General features: G+C 66.1%; 5 protein-coding genes across 6 annotated transcripts; 2 read left to right on the top strand and 3 right to left on the bottom strand.

Moving 5' to 3' along the window:
* Nucleotides 1-334: 334 nt before the first annotated feature.
* On the bottom strand, nucleotides 335-3,992 carry CHLRE_16g658000v5 (uncharacterized protein). The gene is made up of 7 exons (XM_043070932.1): nucleotides 3,758-3,992; nucleotides 3,094-3,515; nucleotides 2,613-2,770; nucleotides 2,156-2,269; nucleotides 1,789-1,856; nucleotides 1,058-1,564; nucleotides 335-770 (listed from the first exon to the last, which is right to left on the bottom strand). Exons 1-7 carry the CDS (start codon nucleotides 3,907-3,909, stop codon nucleotides 404-406), a joined length of 1,788 nt encoding a protein of 595 aa, XP_042915574.1. The 5' UTR covers nucleotides 3,910-3,992; the 3' UTR covers nucleotides 335-403.
* A 100-nt stretch (nucleotides 3,993-4,092) lies between these two features.
* Nucleotides 4,093-9,528, top strand: CHLRE_16g657979v5 (uncharacterized protein). 2 transcript variants are annotated; one of them, XM_043070931.1, is made up of 9 exons: nucleotides 4,093-4,503; nucleotides 4,841-5,238; nucleotides 5,536-6,596; nucleotides 7,017-7,128; nucleotides 7,386-7,439; nucleotides 7,738-7,860; nucleotides 8,118-8,230; nucleotides 8,726-8,819; nucleotides 9,068-9,528. In XM_043070931.1, the coding sequence occupies exons 1-9, from the start codon at nucleotides 4,344-4,346 to the stop codon at nucleotides 9,329-9,331; spliced, it is 2,379 nt and encodes a 792-aa protein (XP_042915572.1). In that variant the 5' UTR covers nucleotides 4,093-4,343; the 3' UTR covers nucleotides 9,332-9,528. The 2 variants fall into 2 exon arrangements, with proteins under 2 accessions (XP_042915572.1, XP_042915573.1); XM_043070930.1 differs by having other exon boundaries at nucleotides 4,604-5,238.
* A 2-nt stretch (nucleotides 9,529-9,530) lies between these two features.
* CHLRE_16g657964v5 (uncharacterized protein) lies at nucleotides 9,531-9,892 on the bottom strand. Its single transcript, XM_043070929.1, has 2 exons — nucleotides 9,741-9,892; nucleotides 9,531-9,651 (listed from the first exon to the last, which is right to left on the bottom strand). The coding sequence occupies exons 1-2, from the start codon at nucleotides 9,856-9,858 to the stop codon at nucleotides 9,563-9,565; spliced, it is 207 nt and encodes a 68-aa protein (XP_042915571.1). The 5' UTR covers nucleotides 9,859-9,892; the 3' UTR covers nucleotides 9,531-9,562.
* A 140-nt stretch (nucleotides 9,893-10,032) lies between these two features.
* On the top strand, nucleotides 10,033-16,327 carry CHLRE_16g657950v5 (uncharacterized protein). The gene is made up of 13 exons (XM_043070928.1): nucleotides 10,033-10,142; nucleotides 10,635-10,718; nucleotides 11,094-11,209; nucleotides 11,536-11,665; nucleotides 12,481-12,591; nucleotides 12,904-13,104; nucleotides 13,262-13,321; nucleotides 13,578-13,660; nucleotides 13,843-13,909; nucleotides 14,272-14,433; nucleotides 14,678-14,765; nucleotides 14,915-15,045; nucleotides 15,387-16,327. The coding sequence occupies exons 1-13, from the start codon at nucleotides 10,140-10,142 to the stop codon at nucleotides 15,765-15,767; spliced, it is 1,617 nt and encodes a 538-aa protein (XP_042915570.1). The 5' UTR covers nucleotides 10,033-10,139; the 3' UTR covers nucleotides 15,768-16,327.
* A 115-nt stretch (nucleotides 16,328-16,442) lies between these two features.
* CHLRE_16g657900v5 (uncharacterized protein) lies at nucleotides 16,443-18,792 on the bottom strand. The gene is made up of 5 exons (XM_043070927.1): nucleotides 18,673-18,792; nucleotides 18,264-18,445; nucleotides 17,997-18,038; nucleotides 17,475-17,575; nucleotides 16,443-17,254 (listed from the first exon to the last, which is right to left on the bottom strand). The coding sequence occupies exons 1-5, from the start codon at nucleotides 18,746-18,748 to the stop codon at nucleotides 16,858-16,860; spliced, it is 798 nt and encodes a 265-aa protein (XP_042915569.1). The 5' UTR covers nucleotides 18,749-18,792; the 3' UTR covers nucleotides 16,443-16,857.
* Between the last annotated feature and the right edge of the window lie 28 nt (nucleotides 18,793-18,820).

The following is an 18,820-nucleotide window of genomic DNA, read 5'->3' as shown; positions in this document are numbered from 1 at the left end:
AGGCGATAGCACCACACAGACTCAATGCGACGCCACACCGCGCGGATAGCATAGCCGATGCGCACCTGCAGGCAGTCGACCGGCGTCCACGGATGAGCTGTGTAGACGAGCACTAGCGTAATGCAACGGCGTGCAGCAAAACAATGGCCGGGCGACAGTGTGACAAGCAGGGGCAAGAACAAGGCGAAGCAAAGCAGAAGAGGGGCCCGAATGTGTACGACAATTGTGGCGGGCAGGCCGAATGCGGTGCAACACGCCAACAACACAAACGGAGGTGAGGAAGCGTTGCTGATGGTGAGGATAGGTGCTGCGACGTCCCCACCGAGACTGCACCAGATTGCATTGGTTACAAGAGGGACCTGCTGACGCACTAGCTTCCCCGCCTCGCCGCCTACTGGCTGTATCATGGCTTCAAGCACGCCACCAGCGCCCGCTCTACCGCGTCCCAGTCCGCAGCGGCGACTGCCGCCCCCAGCTCTGTCACATCAATAGCGCCAGCGCCCGCATTCGCCACCACCCCAGACTGCGCACCGCCCGACTGCTCCCCGCTTGCAGCCCCCAGCCCCACCCCTGCCTCACACGGCACCACCTTCGCAGCTCCCGGGACGTCCACAATGACCTCCAGGCGGCTCTCCCGCCGGTACGAGATCGGCCGCAGCTCCACACCACACCCACCGCTACCCCCGGCCGTGCCCCCGGCCCCGCCCGCGCCCCCGCTGCTGCCCACGTCCGGCTGCCGGTACGGCACCACGTAAGCAGCCTTGCCCACCCTGCACGGCGGCATGCAGTCAGCAGCAGCAGCAGAGGGAGTCAGGACGTTGGGCCGTTGCCATGACGGTCCTGGGGAGTCCATGCTGGCAGCGCCGTGGGCACGCTGCCGTCCAGGCGCAGGATCATGATGTCAACAACCGCCGTGTTTGCTTCCCTCTCGCGTATGCGCGCGTGCGGTCCACGCCTACGATGCACGCTGTTGTAGGCTGCATGCGTCCACTCACGAAGACAACGAGACTAGTCGTTGCGCGCGGTCCCCGCCGCCCGCCCATCCCCACGCCCCCACCTGAAGATGCCTTTAAGCCGCGCCGCCCGCGGCCACGCCGCCGCCAGCACCGCCGTCAGTCGCTCCCGCTCGAACACGTCCTCGGCGCTGAACAGCCACCCGCACGACACCTGCTGCCGACCCTGGCCCTCCACCTCCACCTCCACGGGCTGCGGGCCCTGCTGCTCCTGCGACGCTCCGGGGCCGGGGGCCGGCTGGGAGGGGAAGCGCAGCGGCCGCCGCGGCACCAGCTGCACCTGCAGCTGCGATGCCATCTCCGCCTCCACCTCCGTCTCCGCCTCTATCCCGACCTCGCCGTCAGTAGCCTCACCAGCTGCGGGGCCAGACAGAGGGCCCTCCAGAGTCAGGCCTGCCAGCAGTGCGGTGGGCGCACTCGCACTGCCGCTGGCAGCAGCAGTGGCAGTGGCGGTGGTGGACTGCCCCTGCCCCTGCCCTTGCCGCTGCCGCTGCCGCTGCTGCTGCGCTGCTCGCCGCCGGCTGCTGTGCGACTGCGGGTTGAACAGCGGCCTGCGGGTGTGGCGCCAGGTGGCGGGCGGGGGAGGGGGGAGCGTGTGGTGTGGGAGGTAGGCCACCGGTCGTCGCGAGCCGAAACCCAGACCGGCCCTGATCTGGCCGGCCCTGCCAAGTGACACGGACGCACACGCAGTTACATACACACATACAAACACACATACAGAGAGGTATACACACAGAAACATACTGTACGGTCACAGTCACAGTCGCAGCCGCACCTGAACACGGGCGCACGCGGCATGTCCAGCACTGCCGGGTCCACTGCGCCGTGCGAGGCCAGCAGCACCTGGAAGCAGGCAGCAACACGGAGGGTGGGTGGGAGGGGGTGTGGGCAGAGGTTAGCACACTGCGAGTGCGGAAAAATCCTGAAGCGATTTACCCCCTCAATCTCATACTGAGCAGCCCATCACCGTGTTCATTGCACCTCAATGCAGCCATCTTCCCATCGCCATTGCCATCGCCTTCTCTGCTATCCCCCCAAGCACCCTGCAATCCAAGCTCCACGCTTCTGCCCGCGCTCCTGCTCCGCTATCCCCGCGCTCTTTTCCCCGCTTCCCCCCGCCTTCCTGCCTGCCCCTCCCCCACCTGCGCCTTGGGCGGGTACAGCTGCTGCGCCCAGCGCCAGAAGGTGTCCAGCTGCTGCGGCGCCGCCAGGTCGGACTTGTGGCCCACCACCACGTCTGCCACATTCACCTGGTCCTGTGGGGGTTACATTCAAGATTAGTTCGTAGTTAAGGAAGTGGGGTTCTAGTTAAAGAAGTGGGGTTCAGGAAATCGCAGAGGGGAGGGTTTGTGGCGCTGTGCAAGCTTGGATACGATCTGCACCTCCCCATGAGGACTGAAAAACAAGGGGGTGGCGTTGGGCGTGTGGTGAGAGGCGGGGGGCGGAAGGCGGGAGGCGGGAGGCGGAAAAGCCGGGAGATGAGAAGGCAAGGAGCCTGCGTAAGTGGCCGTTTCCAGGACAAGGTCCTGTCCGCGTGTTCACATCCCACAACTGCCCGCGTGTGTCATCGGCGCATCGCTACGCAGCAGGCGCGTGTACCTGGAAGGTCTCGCTGGGCACCGCCGCCGCCCCGCCCGCCGCCCCGCCCGCCGCCGCCTCCAGCTCCGCCGCCGCCGCGCGCACGTCCACCAGACACACCACCGCCCGCACGTCCAGTGCGCTGCGCAGGTGCTCCCCGTACAGCGTGTCCAGCAGACCTGGGGGCGGGCGCGTGTGCATGTGTTAAGAAAGCATAAAGTAGGCATGCATCGGCGAGTGCTTGAGCGTGTGTGCGTGTGCAGGCCAACAAAACCAGAGCGGGACTGTGGGCAGGTGCATGCGGGAAGCCATAGCCATCGTCCTACACCGCTCCAACGCTCCCTTTCCCTGCACCCGAGCATCTTTCGCACCATTACCCCGCGCATCCCGACTCCACCGCCCGGACCTGCCACGCTATGTGCACTGTCACGCGCGCACTCATACACACACATTCACATAAGAACACCGCCTCCCCCCCTGCTCCCCTCCCCTCCCCCCCCACCTGCCGGGTGGCCCAGGCCGCTGGGCTCAATGATGAGTCTGTCGGGCTTGGCTGTGCGCACCAGCTGGGCTATGGCCACCCCCAGCGGCCCAGACAGCGTGCAGCACATGCAGCCGCCCGCTAGCTCCCGGACCACATAGCCACCGCCGCTACCACTGCCGCTGATGCCACTGCTGCCTGTGGGCCCGCCACTGGTACTAATACTGCTGCTGCTGGTGCCAGTGATGGTGCTCGTGTTGCTGCTGCTAATGCTGCTGGCCCCAGCCCCGCCGGCGCCTCCGCCTCCGCCCTGCCCGGGCTGCTGCTCCTCCGCCTCCTGCTGGCCCCCCGCCGCCTCCTGCAGCTCCGCCTCCAGTAGGGCGGCGTCAATGCCCAGCGAGCCGAACTCGTTCACCAGCAGCGCCCACTTCTCGCCAGGGGGCCTGAGGGTTACACGGGTAGGAGGGGAGGGTGGGGGCCCCCGGGTCCGAGGGGCGGGGAGGGTGGTGTTGGGTACGTGGCGGGGGCCGGTGTCGGCGGTTGGGCGGAGGCGGTTGAGGAGGGGGCCCAAACCCTTCAACACTGGCTCTAAAGCACTTGCGGAGTACCCGAAGTGCTGTTTGGGCGTTTCCTGCCAGCTGCCAGCAGCGTGGTGCCCTCCCCGCCCGCACACAGCGCGGCTCACTTGGACCGCAGGAGGTGCGCCACCGCGGTCGTCTTGCCGACCCCCAGCGCCCCCGTGATGATGTTTACGGGAATTGGAAGCTTCTGCAGCGCATTTAATGAGTATTTGGTGAGATCGCGCGCTCGTGCGCTGGCCGAGAATGCGCTGGACATCCACGCTGAGGCGAGCTTACAGAACTGGGCCGAGACCGCTCACCATTAAATGGTTGCACGCATATGCCCCTCAACAGATTATTGGTACGTTCAGGGTAGACTGTAAAACGCTGGATGAAGCGTGCCAGCATGCGATTGTGTTTTCTTCATTCTTCGCCGACGCTCCGGCTTCCATTGACGCGAACCATCGTATTCTTGTTCTATGTCCTCTATCAAAGCTAGTACACACTACTGGCACACTACCAAACGAGCGCATAGAAAGCTTCTCCTCTGGAAGTGGCCCGCAGCTGGCCCGCAGCGTTCTGGTCAACTCGACCTACTTTGGACGTTCGCTATCACCATAGACAATACTGCGACGATGCGCTGAGCCTTGTAGGCGCTGGGGCGGGGGCAACACCCCTCTTAAATCGATTCAACTTGACCAGACTTGACGAATGCACAAGCTAAATATTGACACGCAGCATTTGCAGTCAGCGAGTAGTGAAGAGGTTCACACGCCAACCGAGAATGATCTGCTTATCTCCCGCCTGGTCGCACGCATCGCTGAGTTGGAGGAGCGCCTCTACAAGAAGGAGCTTGAGGCGCCCGCCGTCGGTAAGTTGGCTGTGTTACCAAAGTCACGAGCGCCGACAAGTTCGCAGTACCGCCCGCCGGGGCGTTCGCAGAAGTTACCACAAAGCAAACCCTCACCCAGCCGGAAGGGCACCCTGGGACCCCTTGCTTCCGTCCTGTCACCCATACATCACGTCGACACCGCCGCCCCTCGTCTCCACCAGCACCTTGCTCGACCCCAGCATTAAGCTCACGCAGTGCACGGCGGCGCTGGCGCACGTTGCGGCTGCCTCTGCCTTTCCCTTCCTTCCGTCTGCCCCCCCCCCGTCACATCCCTGCTACTGCCAACCGTCCTGCTTGCGCTTCCCTCCACACGCAGCCACCCGCACCCCGGGCGCGGCGGCAGCCGCACCGACCAGCACCCCTGGCACCGCCTTCGAACAATTCCAACAACAACAGCAACAGCAACAACAACAATCCGCCTCGGCCTCCAAGCTTAAGGACTCGATTCTAAACACGCTTCGGGAGTCCTGGGCCAAGTTGGAGGCGCACGCCAGCAACCCAAACAACGCCCAGGCCGCGGCGCAGGCCTTCGGCGCCGCCGCCAGCCCCATACCCGCCGCCCTCCTGACCACGACACCCAAGGGCCAGCGGGAGGGCGGGTCGGCAGCAGGCGAGCAGCAGCAGCAGCAGCAGGCGGGCACGCCGTCGGGCGGGGGCGGGGGCGGCGGCGCGGGCGCGCCACCGCTACGCACGCAGTCCTCGCATGGCCTGCAGGTAGGGGTGGTGTGGTGGTGTGGGAGAGGGGGGCTGGCTGCTGTCGGGTGCAGATGAGGCGTGCCAGCGAGCTTGCAGGAGAGGCCTGCGGAGGGCCTGCGACTTGCTTGCTGCCTGCATGTCGGCTGCGGCCGCCTCTTTGCACGCCGGTTCGCTTGCCTGCGGCTTGCTGGCCTACCCCGAGTGCGCAGGATGACACGCATGGAACGCCCAGCTCCCGCCCCGTAGCTGTAGCTCACTGCCCCTACCCCTGCCCATGTAGACCTGCCCTCCCTCCCCTCCCTCTCCCCCCCTCAGCCCGGCGGTAACAGCTTCCAGTTCAGCACGCCCCTGGTGGTGGACTACTCCCGACCCAACCGCTCAGCCTCAGGCACCGACCTGGCGGCTACTGCTGCTGCCACGGCTGCTGCCACCGCCGGTGCTACAGCCGGTCGAGGTGGCAAGGCGGACGGCGGCCGCGAGGGTGGTGGCGACGGTGCTGACGTGGATGTGGACGTGGACGATGACAACGCCAGCCTGAGTAGTGTGGACAGCACGGGCATGGGCTACGAGCCGGCGGCGGAGGCGGCGCCCACGGCTGAGGAGCGCGAGCAGACTGAGCGGGAGCGGCAGCGGCGGCAGAGCGGCGGACTGGCTGGCACCACCGCGCGGCCCAGCGGCGGCTTGGGCGGCAGCGGGAGTGGGGGCGGTGGTGGAGCCGGCTCGGAGGGCGGGGGGCGGCCGCCGCTGCCGCCGGTGGCGGCCCGTGCGGGCCGCAACAACAGCAGCGACGGCGGCGGCGCCGGCTCCCAGCCGCCGCTGTCACCGCAGCCCACTTTCTCTCTGCAGCAGCAACAGCAATTACAATATCAGCAGCAGCAGCCCCAGCAGCAGCCCCAGCAGCAGCAGTCGCGCGCGGCGGCCTTCACCGGCTCAGTGCTGTCCAAGCTGGGCATCCAGTGGGGTAAAGACAGGGACCGGGACAGGGACGGCGGTGGCGGCACTGGCGGCGGCGGCCTGCCGCGCAACGTCTCCGCCGGCAGCTTGCAGCAGGGCGGCGGCGGAGGCGCCGGCTTTGGCGGCTTCGGCGGCGGCGGCGCGTCCGGGTCTGGGTCTGGATTCCAGTTCCAGTACCTGAACCAGGACCACCGCTACCCACAGGCCTTCACGCCCACTGGCGCTGCCTCGCCTGGCGGCGGCGGAGGCGGAGGAGGAGGCGGGGATGGGAGCTTCCCGGGAGGAGGAGGCGGCTGGGGCGCGTTTAGCGACCGGGTCCTTGAGGAGCAGGCTCTGGCGGGCGGCGGCCTGGGGTTTGCGGGCGGGGCCATGACGGGCGGCGGCACCAGCGGCGGCGGCGGGGGAGGCGGGCACTATTACCGGTGAGGGGGGCGAGGGGAAAAGGAGGGCGCATATGATGGTTGGATCTTTGTACTCCAGCCCAACGATTAGGGAGGGATGGGGAAAGGGGTTCGTGAGCGGGTTCGTGCGTGCTGGGCTGTTTCTGGGCTGTTGGAAGAACGTTTGGAAGGATGTGTTAAGAGTGAAGAAGGCGGTGAGGGCAAGAGCGAGTGAGAGGCGGGTGGCGATCGGAGGCGGCAACGCCAACACTGCGCGCCCTTGCCCTTTTCCCCTGGCTATCACCCTCCCTGGCTCGCGACCCACTCCGCACCCACGGCCCCCATCACACTCACTCCCCCGTCGACATCGTCGGTAACGCTTCATGTTCCGCAAGATGGTCTACCGTCTACCACTTCCTTAACTACGGTAATCATGAATGTAAACCCCCCCCCCGCCCGCAGCTACGTGTTTGACCCAGCCGACGTGGCCGCCGAGATGGAGGTGACGGCGCGGGTGCGGCGGGCGGCGGCGGAGGCGCTCATGGAGGCGGAGGCCAAACTGGCGGAGGCCAAGGTGGGGAGTTGTGTGTGTGTGTGTGTGTGTGTGTGTGTGTGTGTGTGTGTGTGTGTGTGTGTGTGTGTGTCTGTGTCTGTGTCTGTGTGTGTGTGTGTGTCTGTGTCTGTGTCTGTGTCTGTGTCTGTGTGTGTGCCTAGCCGCCTGAAGCTTCCGCTACCCTCCTCCGCACCCACACTCTGCCCACTCCGCACCGTCTCATGCCCTCACGCCCTGCCGCTCCCTCTCGTTCCCCTCCACCCACCTTACCTCCCCAGGCCGCCCAGGCCGAGCTGCAGCAGCAGGTGGAGCAGGCCAAGGACCTGGAGCAGGTGGGGAGGGAGGGGGGAGGAAGGGGGGAGGTGGAGGGAGGTAGAGGGAGGTGGAGGGAGGTGGAGGGAGGGGGGAGGGAGGTGGATGGAGGGAGGGAGGGAGTTGGAGGGGGCAATGGAGCAGCGCAGGAGGACACGCTGTGGGGCGCTGTGGAGTGTTGGCATGAACAGGGGCACCTGCTCTCACCAGCCCTCAGCGCCATGTATCCTCGTGTCATCTCCCCCACCCGCCACTCCCCCACCCCGTCACTCCTCCACTCCTCCACTCCTCAACGCCCACCCCGCCCTGCACGCGCAGGAGCTGGTGTCGCTGCGCGCCGAGCGCTCCGCCATCCAGGCCGCCAAGTCCGCGCTGGAGGGCGACGCGGCGGCGGTGCGGCGGCAGCTGGAGGGCATGAAGGACACGGAGGCGGCACTGCAGGTGGGGGGCAGGGGGGCGTGGGTGGAAAGGTGGTGTGTGTGGGGGGGGGAGGGGGATTTGGCGAGGAGTGCGAGGGGCGGGTGGTGGGGCTGCATTCTAATGTGGTGCACAGGGGGTGCGCAACCCTCCTTTGTGTGTGTACACAGCTGTGCTCACACCTTCATCACTTCCTGAAATGATCCCGCCCCCCGCTTCTTAAATTGTCATTAATGTAACCCCACGATGTAACCCCCTATCCCCCCCCTCTCCCTCCTCAGGCCGAGCTGGAGTCCATGCGCAGCCAGGCCGACATCTGGCGCAGCAGCCAGGACGGCGAGGCCGACAAGCTCAAGGCCGAGAACGGATTGCTGCGGAGCCAGCTCACCACCAGGTGGAGGAGGGAGGGAGGGAGGGAGGGAAGGAGGGAGGGAGGGGCGTGTGGGTGTGTGGGTGGGTGGGTGGGTGGGTGGGTGGGTGTGGGTGGGTGTGGGTGTGGGGGTGTGTGGGGGGGAGAGGGCTGTAGCGGCATGGGTGTAGCGGGTGTGGGTGTGCGGTTGGGGAGCGCTGTGTGGGGTCGTGGTTGTAAGGCAAGGGGCCTTGGGGCTTCCAAGGGCGCCCAGAGTTGACACGCGCCCGCCCGCCCGCCTGGCCCCCCACCCTCACACATACACATACACACACAGACCAATGCGCGACAAACAAGGTGCTAATGCGCCCCTGGCACTAGCAACTACGGGTTGTCCGGATACACGATCACGTGATCTGATAAACAACTGTAAACCGTTGTTACACACACACACACACACACACACACACACACACACACACACACACACACACACACACACACACACACACGCACACACACCTACCCACACGCGCGCAGGCTGAGTGAGCTGCAGGCTGCGCGCACGCGTCTGTCGGACGGCGAGGCGGAGCGGCAGCGCCTCAGCCGCGAAATGGAGGAGCTGCAGACCAAGGTCCGCCGGGAGGGGAGGGGAGGGGAGGAGGGGGGAGGCGTGCGGTTCGGGGTGCGGTCAAGCCAACCCTGGCCGCGTACCTGTGCATGCAAAAACTTCCATGGCTTCGGTTCAGCCCTCCTCTCCAAACCCAACACGCGCGCATCTTTTTTCAAGGGCATCACAGGCGCAGCATGCGCCCACCAGTGTCACGCACCGAATGCGCACACGCCCGCTTTCCTGCACACGCGCCTGCTGCCGCCCCACAGCTGCAGTGGCTGACCAAGATTAACCTGCAGCTGGAGTCCAGCGCCGGCCAGTTGAACGACGCGCGCAAGGCGGCGGCGGAGTGGCAGGAGCGCTTCCTGCGCGAGCGCAACGTGCGGCGGCGGCTGCACGACCAGCTGCAGCAGCTCAAGGGCAACATACGCGTCATGTTGCCCCCGCCCCCTGCTGTGACGCACATGTTCTCGTTGGTCAGGCCCGGGCTGAGCGCCTGCTGGCCCGTGGCGCCAATGAAGGTGCCCACGTAGCCCGTCTCCTCCTTCAGCTCGCGCAGCGCGGCCGTCTGTGGGGGGCAGTCGGAAAGGGAGGCAGGCAGGGCGCTGAGGTCAGTTCGCGGTACTGGTACTGCCCAGGTCGTTGGGGCGTAGCGTGGCCGCAGCTGGCAGGTAACCGGCATAGCTATGATGCCCTGTCCAGCGCCCCCCATCCTATATGGATGCTACCGGGCACATGGCGTTCGGGGAGCCCTCAGGCACGCGTCAGCAGACGTGCGGAACGAAAAGCTCGCATGTCCCGTCAACCGCCCCCTTTCGCCGCACCTGAGGCGACTCGTCCTTGTCCACCAGACCTGTGCACAAGATACGGACGCACTTAACGCCTCAGTTCGTTTTGTCGGAAACAGCATTCTTCAGGCAGTGCACCTAATTTGAGGCTTACCCGCTGGAAGCTCGATGGTATGCTTTCCCATCGGAGGACGGTACTGCTTCACCACCAGAACTTGGTGGTTGCCGTCCTTCTTTTTCAGGACCGCGAAAATGTTCACCGCTGCAGGCATTCGGCGACACAGGTTCCAGAAGTGAGCAGATTGTAAGCAATGTTCTACAGCCCCTTGAGAGTGCTGCGAGACACAAGGGGCACCTCAGTCCTCACCCACCTGCTCATCCAGTCACCCGCTGCCCCACTGCTGCCCCACCGCTGCCCCACCTGCCCTCCCACCCCGCGCCAGCCCGCTACCGCGGCACCCCGCCCGACCCCGCCGCTGAGCCCGACTACTTCCGTGTGTGGTTGTGGAACCTGACCAACCTGCCCGACGTGCGCCGGGGAGCCAAGCCGCGCATGGTGGGGAAGAGGAGGAGGAGGAGGAGGAGGAGGAGGAGGAGGAGGAGGAGGAGGAGGAAGGGGAGCAGGAGGAGGAGGAGGAGGAGGCCGGGCAGGAAGGGGAGGAAGGGGAGGAGTACACAGCAGCAGGGGGCCAATGGGTGGTGGCTGTCCGGGTGGCTGCGCAGGGTCGCAGGTGAGTGAAGGCGGGGTTGTGGGGCCCACCGGCCCCGCCCTCCGGCCCAACTCCCCCCCCTCCCACATCCCGCTGCATCGCAACCACCGGCACCCCCTACCAGCACCCCACCAGTCAGCGCACTGGACCCGCCGCCATGCACACACCTGCTGCATGGAACCCCGCCCCCCTCACACCTCCACCCACCTCCTCTCCTCCCCCCCCCACTTTGTTTGATCTGGTATGTACAGTCCCTTCCTACCGGCACTTCTTCCTTGTGATTTAGTCACTCCGCTCTCCACATGCACGGCCACCCCCGTCCCCACCCCCAACCTCAGGAGGAGGTGGGCCCGCTCACCTACATCAAACACAGGGTCAAGGTGGACGTGTGGTGGGACCGCCGCGGCCGCGTGGCAGTCAAGGTGGGGGCAGGGGGCGGTGGGCGGCGCGGGGCTGTGGGCGCCTGGCCCAAAAGCACCGTGACTGACGCAAGTGTGGTCATGGGAGACACGGTGATGGGAGCGGTTTGCTTGGTGCTGCTGCGGCCATGGTCAGGTGTCGTGTAGTTTCGTGTGGTGTGGTGTGGTGTGGTGTGGTGTTGTTGTGTGTTGTGTAGTTTGGCGGTAGTTTAGCGCGTGGGACCGGGAGCAAAACACATGTGGCGACCATGAGCGCACCAACACAACACCACTGCGAGTGCATCTGAGCATCAGCGGGGCGTGTGCTCCACTAGTTTGCTTGGTTTGGTTTGGTTTGGGCCGGTATGTACAGTGCCCCTCTCTCTCCCCCTCCCTCAGGAGTGGGACTACCACACCTTCCAGCCGCAGCTGTCTGTGCCGCTGGACCCCAACGCCACCATCACCACCCTCAACCTGCCGCTGTTGGGGGCGCTGGAGCTGCTGCACGCATACAGGTGGGCGGGCCGGTCGGGCGCCGCCCACACGACATGCCCTGATGGGGCTAGGCCCTCAGGAGCAGGGCTGGCCGCGCCCGACGGCCCGACCCATACACACATCCCCTCCACTAGCCCGGAATCTGCGCTGCACACCCCCTTGCTTTTCTCCCTCCTCCGGGAATGCTGATCACGACGCCTCCCTTCCTTTTGAGTGCCACTCCTTTGTCAAGCATAGGCCCTCGCACTTCGCTCGTCTCCTCGCTCTTTCATTTGCGGTTCGGCTTAGTTTTGGGCGGGTATCCCCCTCTTCCTCTCCCTTCCCTGCCCCTCGGTCGCCCCCGCAGCGCCTCCATGCCCTCCGTGCGGCCGCTGCTGGACGTGTTGGTGGGGGTGCTCAGCGGCTGGCGCGACGCCGACCACGTGGACGGACTGTTCGCGCGCCGCAGCCCGCACGAGCTGCTGTGGGGGTACGAGGTGCGTGGCGTGTGTGTGTGTGTGTGTGTGTGTGTGTGTGTGTGTGTGTGTGTGTGTGTGTGTGTGTGTGTGTGTGTGTGTGTTAAAAACGAAACGAAAGCCCGCCCAGACGACGCCGGAGTTACTTACCGATACCCACCATTTTACTGAGCTTCGCGTGACTGTCGTGACCCAGGTAGTCATACTTACCCGCGATAAGCCTGGAACCCCACGGGCGACCATTCGGCCTGACCCCGCGATGCACCTGTATGCGTCCATGCTCCGCACCCTGGGCGCGCTAAACAACGTTTACCCAGCACGCCTAATTCCCGGATTCCCGCCCGTGTGTGTGTGTGTGTGTGTTTGGGTTTGGATTTGGCGGGGGCGGGTGCTGTGGAGTGTGAGGGCGGGTGCTGTGGAGTGTGAGGGCGGGTGCTGTGATGTGTGAGGGCGGGTGCTGTGGAGTGTGAGGGCGGGTGAGGTGGTGGCGGGGGGGGTGGCTGCAGGCGCGGGCAGGCGTGCCGGGTCAAGCGGTCAACAGCCGGTGTGTATGTGCTACTGTGTGCACTGCGCGGTGAAAGGCAGGGTACTGTGGGGGCAAGTGGGGATGGCTGGCGCCGCGAACCCCGAGCCCCGCAGCTCTGCGTGGCACCCCCGCCCGGCCGGTCTCCTCCACCCCTCTCCCTCACCCCCTGTGCTGGAGCTGGCCGCTGGACTTCACGGACATCGGTAGAAACGCGTCCGCTATAGTCCTGTTCCTGGCTACGCATTCACTTCCTTAATTGCTCATGCATGTAACCCTCTCGTCTGCTCTCCTCCCCCGCCCCTGCTGCCAGGACCTGCTGCTGCAGCGGCTGCAGCTGCTGCTGGGCCCGGCCTTCATCCCCTCCACACGCGTGCAGCTCATACCCAACGACACCTCGCCCGAGGACGTGCGGGCACACCAGGTGGGTGTGCGGGGCCGGGGGTCAGCGGGTGCCGTCGCGCGTGTGGTCGCACCCAACTCATGTGCGTGCGACGCCGCGAGGGGCGGGAGGGGGGTAATGCATGTCTGCTGCTCCTGCCATTGCAAGCCCCCATCGGAGAGCACATGCGCGCACGTGTCAGCGCCGCCTGTGCCCCCCATTTCCATCCTTGCTACATACCGTTCGCATGAATGCCTAAACCGCCCCCCCCCAGTTTGGGCTGGTATTTTACCCCCACCACCCCACCGCCCACCCACCCACCCCCCGCGCCGCCTGTGTGTCGCCGCGCTGCAGCCCTCCAACCTCCTGGACACCGGCTGGCGGCCGGCGGGCTACGAGCCGGACGCGGCCGGCGGCGACACCAGCGCGGCCGTGGAGCCCGGCGGCTCTCCCGCACTCCCGGCGGCTCGGGACACAGGGCCGGACCCGGCGGGGCGCCGGCGCGGCGCCGGACGCCAGCCGCGCGCGTTTGTGAACGAGCGCAAGATTTGGAATGTGGGTGCGGATGGAAGCGAATGTTTCAGACGCTCGGTGTTGTTGTGGGGATCGTGTGGTGGCATGTCGGGGTGGAACGGAGGTGTGATATGGTCGGGAGCGCCGCTGCTTGTGAACATGTTCTGTTGTGTCTGGCCTCGCTGCCTGCCATCAACAGATCGAGAGAGAGGCGGGTTGGGTCAACGTTTCCAGCTGGGGACCCAACTGCACCGAAAAGGTACGTGCGTGTGCGCGCGTGTGTGCGGGCCAGGCGCATGGAAAAGTTTGATGCGCATCGTCGCGTCGCATGAAAGCTCCAACTGCTTCGTGGCAGCAACAATGAATACCGGTAGTGCTCATCAGCTCATGCCTGCCGCCGTCAACTGCTTGCGTGGCAACAACAATGAATACCGATAGCGACTATCCCTGCCGCCCTGGCATGTGCCGACGTCGGTGGCGACACGCGCACGCACTCACTGATTGCACTGATGCAGGTCCGCGGCACGGACGCGTTTCAGTTCCGGCCAGCGCTGCAACGCAATGAGTCGCTGAGGGTTTGGATCACGGAGCTGTACAGGTGCGGGGTCGGGGTCGGTGGGGGCGGGCCGGCACAGGGCAGGGAGTAGTTGCACTTACCAAGGCGCATGTGTGTTTGGTCGGGTTTCTGGAGGCTGGCGGGTTTGTGACCGCATTCGTGCAGTGCGTCATTTGACTCCTTTTGTGTAGTTACTTCTTGTTGCGGCAACCCCGTTTCTGCAGGTCCGCGGTCCTGTTGTACAAGGGGGATGTGGAGCTGCATGGCGTAAAGCTCTACCGCTTCGAGCCAGTGAGTGGGGGTTGGGTTGGGTTGGTTGGGTGAAATGGGGTGGGTTGTGCGAGGGGAGGAGGGAGGGGAAGAGGACGGGAAGGGGGCAAGGGCGCTGGCTTCATGCGGCAGTAGTGCTGCGGCGGCGGTGGCTGAGCTGGCGGCATGCGGCGGACCAGTCGGGCGGGGGGGGCTGGCGGCTGGGAGTGCGGGGGCAGGGGCGGGGGGGGGGGGCTGCCAACGCATCATGCTTCTGTTGGCACCGCCATTTGGAAGTGCCTATGCCGCGGGGCCGAAGAGCCGGGGCCGCAATCCGACCTCTCATGCGCGCTGGCGCCACCCACACGCCGTAACACACGAAACCCTGCCGCCACACGTCTCAGGACCCGCGTGAGGGCGATCCGGACCCCTGCCGCCACCAGACCATACGCGGCCTCGCCAACGTGACGGTGCCCACTGCCGTGGGGCCCAACGGCAACGGCAGTGATGCCAACGCCGCCGCACACGGCGTGCGCCTGCTCATGAGCCTGCCGCACTTCTGCGCGGTAAGAGGTGGGGGGGGGGGTGGGGGCAGCAGGATGGGGTTGGGGGCTCGGGAGGATGGGTTGGGGGGGGAGTTGGGTTTAGGGATGGGGGTTGGGAATTGGGGAGGGTTGGGGTTTGGGATGGGCGCAGCGACGACGATACGTTGTCAAGCATGCATAGCTTGCGGTGAATCTATGCTTGCATTCACTGCTGCTGCTGCTGCCTCCGCTGCCGCCTCCGCCTCTGCCGCCGCCGCGGCTGCAGGTGGACCCGGCTGTGTCTGCCGCGCTGGAGGGCGTGGAGTGCGACCGCAGCCGCCATGCCACCTTCCTGGATGTGGAGCCAAACACAGGTGGGCGTGTCTCCGTGTGCGCATTGGAGCTTGAGCATGACTGTGGTCATGTGGCTTTGTTCAGGCAACCGAGATGCGTATGTGTGTGTGCGTACACACATCCACACATCATATAGTGCTGAGCACAATCAACGCATCCCAATGCGCAGGTGTGACCATGCGCGCCGCCAAGCGGCTGCAGCTGAGCTCGCAGCTGTCCGACACGGCGCGGGCGGTGCTGGAGCCGGGCATCGGAGCGCCGCTGCTACTGCCGGTGTTCTGGGCGGAGGAGGCGTCGCAGGTGCGGGATCAGGCAATGGTGGGGGGTGGTAGGGGGGTAGGCTGGGGGGGTGGCCGGCTGCAGGTGGTGGGGCTCAGGAGCCTGTTGCTATGGGGCGTGTGGGAGAAGTGACCGGCCAACAAATCGCAGCTTCAGTTGAGCAGTTTGTGCAGTCCACTTTCGCATGGCCTTGGCATGTTGTGGGGCGTGCGCCGTGTGTCGCTGCTCTTCGCACGTGCTGTCCTGCGCGTTGCCGAGCACCGCCGAAGGCCCTATATATCTCGGCCCAAAATCTTACGATACTTCAATACTACTGTCAACCGCCCTCGTCCCCCCGCCCCGCCCGCGGCCCACGTCGGCAGGTATCGGAGGCGCAGGCGGCGGCGTTCCGGGGCTCCGTGTACCGGGTGCAGGGCTGGGTGGCGGCGCTGCGAGCGTGGGCGCTGCCGGCGGCGGCGGTGGCGGCGGTGCTGGCAGTGGCGGCCGGCGGCGCCGCCGTGGCGGCAGGGCGGCGCGAGAGGCGGCGGCAGGAGGAGGAGGAGGGGAGACCCGTAGCGGGGCGGGGTGGAGGAGATGAAGAGCGCGGGGGGGAGGCAAGCGCGGATGATGAGGTGTCGGGGGTAACGGCGGCGGCACCGGGCCTTTTGCCGGGCGGCGGCGGTGGCGGTAGCGCAGATAGCGGCGGCAGAAGCAACGGCGGGGGCGCAGGACTGTCCCAGCCACTGCTTTCAGAAGGGCAGTAGTAGCATCTAGATGTTATGGAGCTTGGCCGATGGGTGTCAATGCGCGTGTCGCGCGCAGCTGACGAGGAGGAGCAAAGGTACCCACGTGCGCGCCGTGGTCGTGGCGGGCGAGTGGCGTCTGCTCATGTGAGCACGAGGCAGCGTCTTGTAGCGTCTCTTGCCCATGGCAGCTCCTTTGTGCGTGAGCGCGAGGTTGCGCGTGGCGTCGCCGCTCGGTATAAACAATGCGGCACAAATCCACAAGTTCGTAGTCGCATGCAGGAGAGATATTGTTTGGGTGCTTTACGTGGGGTTGCGAGAACTGAAGGGTTGCGCAGGTGGTTGACGCGGGCACGTGGTCGTCGTGGCGGCGGCTGGGGAGGCCTCCCCGCTCGGCGTTGGTGCGCACAGCACACGGCGGTACCCGTGGCGGTGGACGGCCGGGCGTTGGTGGGGCTTGGACCTAGGTGGGCCTGTGCGTCACGCGACGCCACACCGTTTTGAGCCAACTCGCAATACAACTGTGAGTGTTTCAATGAGAGCTTTACCAGGAAAGTTGACAGTTTACCAGTCTGGCGTATCTCCAAAACCCACCCTTACCCCAGCACACACACGAACACCGTGGCACGCGTCCAGTCCACCTTCAAGCATCGGGGTTAGGCCCCTGCCCAACCCGTGCGCCAAGACCAAGCTTCCAGCCGGACGAGGTTACATGCCGCATGCCATTCGTCAACTGCACGCACAGTTCGCGTCCAACCCCAGTATGAAGTGCGACTCTGCGCGGTCATCAGCTGCACATGCCAGCTGCACACGCCCGCACATGCCCGCGGCCCTAGTACACCAGGGGTGACGTACGCGCGGCGCGGGGATCCATGAATTGAGTGACCCGCCAGTTGCAAGCCCCGCCGCGCACCCGCTGCCACGCAGTCCCACACACCGTGTGCCGCCTCCTGCCACGTCCTGCCCCCTTCCCCCATCATCACCTCTCCTAATGTCCTACAGCCCGCCGCCACCCCGCCGCCATCATCCCCACTCCCCCGTCCCCGGCCGGACCCATGGGGCTCCGGGCCTGTTGGATTCCGTGCTCACACGGCTACCTCCTGCCGCCGCATCACTGTGTGTGCTGCGCGCTCGGCAGTTGGCTTCCAAACGCGCCCTCGCCCAACCCGTCCTGAGACAGGCCTTCACCGCCTGCCACCGGCTGCTGCGAGCCGAATCCCAGCCCCGCCGTCGTCAGCCCCGGCTCCAGTAGCAACGTCGGCCCCCTGCCTGCCGCACCTCCCGCACCTCCTGCACCTCCTGCACCTCCCGCACCGCCCGCACCGCCGCCACCCGATGGCGACGGCGGCGACAGGTCGGGCCCGTGGCCCGGGCCGACCTGGCCGCAGCCGTCCGCTGCAGCAGTGCCCGTGTCAGCGGCGGCACCGGCACCGGTATCGGCGCCGGCGGCCACGGCGGCTGCGTGTTGGGCCAGCTCGGCGCGGACCTCGCGCTCCAGCTGCATGCACCTGCACCGGCATCGGCACAGCGGCAACTCCTCTGCTCTTGTTTGCATGAGGTATTCAGCAGGCCCCAGTGTGGGCAGCCGAGTATCGGCAACCCAGTGCGTGCGCCCCCCACACGCACACCTGCCACTCGCCCCCACTCAATCAATGACGCGCCTCGCCCTCCCCAGCCCTCAGCCCGCCCACCCACCTACCTATCTGCCCACCTGCCCGCCCTACCCACCTGGCCACGAAGCCCTCCTTGCTGTCGCCCTGCTGCTGCTTCAGCTGGTCCAGCCGCGCCCGCCGCGACTCCACGTCGGAGCGCAGCGCGTCGTTGCGGGCCTGGAGGCGGCGGCACGGAGGCGGCGACAGCAGGTGCGGAGCAGGCACGGAGCGGTGTGGTTTGGCGTGGTGGTGCGGCGGCGGGTAGGGGCGTGGTGCGGCGCGGTTTAAGCTGTGAAGGAGCCCATATGCACAGCTGTGTGGCGCATGCCGGTGCCACGTGAGTGGTGATGACATGGGCGGGCGTGGACAAAGGGTGTGGGGGGGGGGCACGTGTTCTGTAGCCGGTGAGGGACGGCAGAGCACATGCCGCCGTCGTGGCAACGCGTACGGAGCCCGCGCACGCTCGCGCCCCCCCCCACCTTGATGGCGTGTGCGATGGGACAGTGTTAAGGCAGGTTGGTGAAGTCCCGCAGGGTGCAGCTGATTCCCAGACCCCAGAAGATGATAAACAATGTGCAACGACAGGGCAGGCGCCCACCTTGATGGCGTGCAGGTCAGACTCCTTGGTGCGCCGCTCCGCCTGTTGGGGGGTGGGTGGGTACAGGCAAACGTGCGCGTATGGGTAATGGGGCCGAATGGGAGCAACATTGATTGGCAATTCCGGATTGCGTGGGTTGCGGACACGGCCGGAGCTTCGAAGATGGACGATGAGCTCCCGCCCACACGCCAGGCTGTCACACCCCACGGTCATACCCCCAAGCATGCACACGCAGCGCGGGTCCGCCCGCCTTCCCACCCCACTCACCTCCAGCGCGGCAGTCCGCGCGCGGGCGGTGCTCGCCAGCTCCGCCGCGGCGTCACGCTGCTGCCTCGCCGCCTCCAGCTCTGCCGCCACGGCCGCCCGCTGTTCGCGCAGGGCCGCCAGCTGGGCTTCCTGGCCCGCGATGAGGCGGCCGTAGTTGTCCAGCAGCTGCAGGTAGTTGCCGCCTGTTGGATGGTTTATTTGTTTGTTGGTTTGTTTTGCCGGTGAACAGTTGCAGAAGCGGTAGCTGAGGCGACGGAGGCATACAAGCGGCAGAGCGTAGACAGGGAAGGGCGGGAGCGCTTTTGGCGGGAAACCGCGGGCGAGGCGGAGGGTTGCCGGAAGACAAATCGGTTGAATCGCGAGCTGCAGGTGCGGCTTGTGCGCACAGTTTCGAGCGCAAAGCGCGCACCTGACGAGCCTCCGCCGCCCAGGGAGGGGCCGAGCCCTGCGCCCAGCCGCGGCGGGCCACTTCCTGAGTTGAACATGTGCGTTACTCTGTGCTCTACTCCTCTGGCTGAGCTTCTTGGTGTGCATAGGTGGAGCGCCGAATTGCGGAA

This window comes from Chlamydomonas reinhardtii, chromosome 16 (assembly GCF_000002595.2).
Source record: "Chlamydomonas reinhardtii strain CC-503 cw92 mt+ chromosome 16, whole genome shotgun sequence".
Lineage (NCBI taxonomy): Eukaryota > Viridiplantae > Chlorophyta > Chlorophyceae > Chlamydomonadales > Chlamydomonadaceae > Chlamydomonas > Chlamydomonas reinhardtii.
Note: the sequence above shows the minus strand (reverse complement) of the source record. Positions and strands in the feature narration are given on the sequence as shown.

Bases quoted from the DNA above. Each gene is read 5' to 3' on its own strand.
- CHLRE_16g657950v5 (XM_043070928.1), top strand. The intron at 13,105-13,261 runs GTGGGTGCGGAT...TGCCATCAACAG, and splicing joins ACGAGCGCAAGATTTGGAAT to ATCGAGAGAGAGGCGGGTTG. The intron at 13,322-13,577 runs GTACGTGCGTGT...GCACTGATGCAG, and splicing joins GACCCAACTGCACCGAAAAG to GTCCGCGGCACGGACGCGTT.
- CHLRE_16g658000v5 (XM_043070932.1), bottom strand. From the start codon at position 3,909: ATGTCCAGCGCATTCTCGGCCAGCGCACGAGCGCGCGATCTCACCAAA. The intron at 3,516-3,757 runs GTGAGCCGCGCT...TGTAACCCTCAG, and splicing joins GCGCACCTCCTGCGGTCCAA to GCCCCCTGGCGAGAAGTGGG. The intron at 1,565-1,788 runs GTGCGGCTGCGA...CCACACCCGCAG, and splicing joins CCGCGTGCGCCCGTGTTCAG to GCCGCTGTTCAACCCGCAGT.
- CHLRE_16g657900v5 (XM_043070927.1), bottom strand. From the start codon at position 18,748: ATGTTCAACTCAGGAAGTGGCCCGCCGCGGCTGGGCGCAGGGCTCGGC. The intron at 18,039-18,263 runs GTGAGTGGGGTG...ACCCCCCAACAG, and splicing joins CGCGGACTGCCGCGCTGGAG to GCGGAGCGGCGCACCAAGGA. The intron at 17,576-17,996 runs GTGGGCGCCTGC...CGCCGCCTCCAG, and splicing joins CTGACCTGCACGCCATCAAG to GCCCGCAACGACGCGCTGCG.
- CHLRE_16g657979v5 (XM_043070930.1), top strand. From the start codon at position 4,344: ATGCACAAGCTAAATATTGACACGCAGCATTTGCAGTCAGCGAGTAGT. The intron at 6,597-7,016 runs GTGAGGGGGGCG...CCCCGCCCGCAG, and splicing joins GGAGGCGGGCACTATTACCG to CTACGTGTTTGACCCAGCCG. The intron at 8,820-9,067 runs GTCCGCCGGGAG...GCCGCCCCACAG, and splicing joins TGGAGGAGCTGCAGACCAAG to CTGCAGTGGCTGACCAAGAT.
- CHLRE_16g657964v5 (XM_043070929.1), bottom strand. From the start codon at position 9,858: ATGCCTGCAGCGGTGAACATTTTCGCGGTCCTGAAAAAGAAGGACGGC. The intron at 9,652-9,740 runs GTAAGCCTCAAA...TCTTGTGCACAG, and splicing joins TACCATCGAGCTTCCAGCGG to GTCTGGTGGACAAGGACGAG.